This window comes from Rhincodon typus, unplaced genomic scaffold (assembly GCF_021869965.1).
Source record: "Rhincodon typus isolate 14 unplaced genomic scaffold, sRhiTyp1.1 hic_rhity00000066, whole genome shotgun sequence".
NCBI lineage: Eukaryota > Metazoa > Chordata > Chondrichthyes > Orectolobiformes > Rhincodontidae > Rhincodon > Rhincodon typus.
The window spans coordinates 95,035-97,831 of NW_025965704.1; the positions used below are offsets into that span (position 1 = coordinate 95,035).

Sequence of the window (2,797 nt, forward strand, 5' to 3'; positions counted from 1 at the left end):
CCGAGACCCCCACAGCGAGAGCCCACTTCCCATGACCCCCACAGCGAAATCCCTCACCCTGAAACCCCCACAGCGAGGAACAGCCCTTCTCCCAAGGGGCACTCACCTCATCTCATGAGGACCCCACCTAAATGCTGAACCCAAAGCCCCTGTAATCCTGCCCCCCCCTCAGTCCCGTGTAAAAACAAAACCTTTCCCAGTGGAGTCTGTTGGTGCTGACTGTTCCTGAAATCCCCGGTGTGCTGCTCGCGCTGCTTACCAATCGCAGGGGAGTCTCCTCATATACCTCCATCCAGTGAGGGCTGTAAGACACAATTCCCAGGAAGGTGGGGGGAAGAGGGTTAACACAGGGCCAGGCCATGGACAACAATCTCACCCAAAACAGGCTAGCCACTGCAACTTCACATTATTATCACGAAGGCCAGGCCCGCCCGCTCGCTCTGCCTGTGTCAGAGAGTGTCACCCAGCTATTCCACACTGCCAGGCATCACAGGCAACATTGGACATGTCCCCACACACGCGCACACACATACTCACCCACATACGCAGCGACACACACTCACTCACACACACGCTCAAGCACACACCCAAACTCACGCAGACAGAGCAACCAGTGAGAGACTCTGGGCATTTGTCCTGGAGCAGTAATTCTGGGTGCCATACCCACTTTGTAACCTGAGGAGGGCTGAGCTAGGCTGGTGCAGATACAGCAGCTGGAATGCCCACCCAACTGTGAGAAATTGGAGCTGGCATGGAGCAGTACGGTGGCTCAGTGGTTAGCACTGATGCCTCACAGCGCCAGGGACCTGGGTTCAATTCCACCCTCGGACGACTGTCTGTGTGGAGTTTGCACATTCTCCCCGAGTCTGCGTGGGTTTCCTCCGGATGCTCCAGTTTCCTCCCACAGTCCAAAGATGTGCAGGTTAAGGTGGATTGGCCGTGCTAAATTGTCCCATAGTGCCCAGGGATGTGCAGGTTAGGGTGGATTGGCCGTGCTAAATTGTCCCATAGTGTCCAGGGATGTGCAGGTTAGGGTGGATTGGCCGTGCTAAATTGTCCCGTAGTGCCCAGGGATGTGCAGGTTAGGGTGGGTTGGCCGTGCTAAATTGTCCCATAGTGCCCAGGGATGTGCAAGTTAGGGTGGGTTGGCTGTGGGTTTATGGGGATAGGGTAGGGTGCTGGGTCTGGGCGGGGTGGCAGTGTGGATTCGATGGGGTGAATTGCCTGCTTCCACACTGTAGGAATCCTTCAATTCAATAAGCTGGGGCTGGGCCAACTCTCTGCCCACACTGCAGCCTCCAGAGGTACACTAATCATCTTGCTTTACTCTCCCACAGCTGTGCTGTTGGAGGGACGGGCGGATTGGCAGAGCACCCCTTCCCATTCCAGGGGAACTACCCTCCATGGAAACCACAACTCACACCCTGGAGTGAAGCTGTAACAGAGAGCTGGAGGGAGCTCACAGGCTAGGCCCAGGTTTGTTCGGGTCAGACATTCACACACCAAGCCTCAGCCCACACAGCCTCTCCGTGCGATCACAGAGATCTGCGAGCTGTGTTACTGAACTCACACTGTGTGCTCCAGTGGATGTTCCAGATTCATCGAATATGCCCAGTTCCCGACAGCAGCTGAGCATTGCGGTCTTCTTTCAGCTTCTCTCTCATATCTGCTCACCGTCCTGGAACTCCTACGATGGGTCACACATTAACACCAACCAACAACAGCGAAGGGGAGAGGGGGGAGCAAAGGTTGGACACAGGCCAGGAGGGTGGGAGGTAGAGCGAGGAAGGGTTAGAGAGCACAAGGGAGGGAGGATGTGAGGGAAAGGGATCAGAGGAGGAGTGTTGGTAAGGGAAGGGATACAGGGAGCACACAAGCAAGCAACAGGATAGGGAGCGGGAGCAAGAGATGGGAAAGGGTAAAGAGTGGGCATTAGGGGAAGACAGGGAGGAAGGAAGAAAGAAAACGAGGGAGGGAGAAAGAAATGCGATGAAGATGTGTTGACTGAAATATTCATTTACAATATCATTGGCTGGACATATATCTGTATCCTGGGCTTTTTGGAAAGAACACTTTGCAAAGCAAAGATGCCTGGCTGCAGCAGGGAAAATGCTTTGCATTTGCAAAGAAGACAAGCTGTTTGCCTGGAGTCACTGAGTGCACAACACTTTCGGTGAGAGCTCCCAGTACATGGGCTAAATAAAGCTATTGAATTTGAACATTTCTGAATGCCCATTGGAAGGTCTCATCATCACAAATGGAGGATTCCGAAAGGAGAATTCAAAATCTACTCCACAATCTCCAGGAAAGTGCTTGCAGCCAGCTATAACAGATCCAGGAAGACAGCTCTGCACCAACAGCTTGTGTGAAAATGACTTTGGCAACAGACTAATATTTGGATAATGTGCGAGTTATTCCTGTTTCTGAATTCAATTTACCTCACCAAACATACAGAGTTTTTGTTCTTTTTTCCATTTTTGGATATTTGAATCATTTTCAAGAAAAGGGAAGTTACTATCATTTGCATTTATACATTTTGTTAGCCTTTATATCTTTGTCTGAGTAGGTTTTGATTGCAATAAACTAGTTAGTTATTTGTTACTGACAGTTTGCCTCATTCGTTTCTGATACGGAGCCACATACCAACAGGCACATTATTAGAAATATCAAGGAGCACTAACACATCTGTTAGAATCAGTGCAGCGCTCCTTCAGCGCCGACCCCCCGACGGTGCGGCGCTCCGTCAGCAATGACCCTCCGACAGTGCTGCGTTCCCTCAGCACCAACCCTCTGACAG

The 2,797-nt window shown here is 51.6% G+C and overlaps 1 protein-coding gene across 3 annotated transcripts in view; it reads right to left on the reverse strand.

Moving 5' to 3' along the window:
- LOC125488214 (protein INCA1-like) overlaps window positions 1–2,797 on the reverse strand; it is a 5,526-nt gene that overhangs the window by 2,350 nt on the left and 379 nt on the right. For all 3 annotated transcript variants that reach the window (XR_007266257.1, XM_048621139.1, XM_048621138.1), the window contains exons 2-3: window positions 1,571–1,687; window positions 260–302 (exon numbers count right to left, since the gene is read on the reverse strand). Coding sequence is in view for 2 of the 3 variants with exons in the window: in XM_048621139.1 (XP_048477096.1) it covers window positions 260–302; window positions 1,571–1,687 (160 nt within the window). In the remaining variant the exon portion in view is untranslated. The remainder of the gene's footprint in view (window positions 1–259; window positions 303–1,570; window positions 1,688–2,797) is intronic.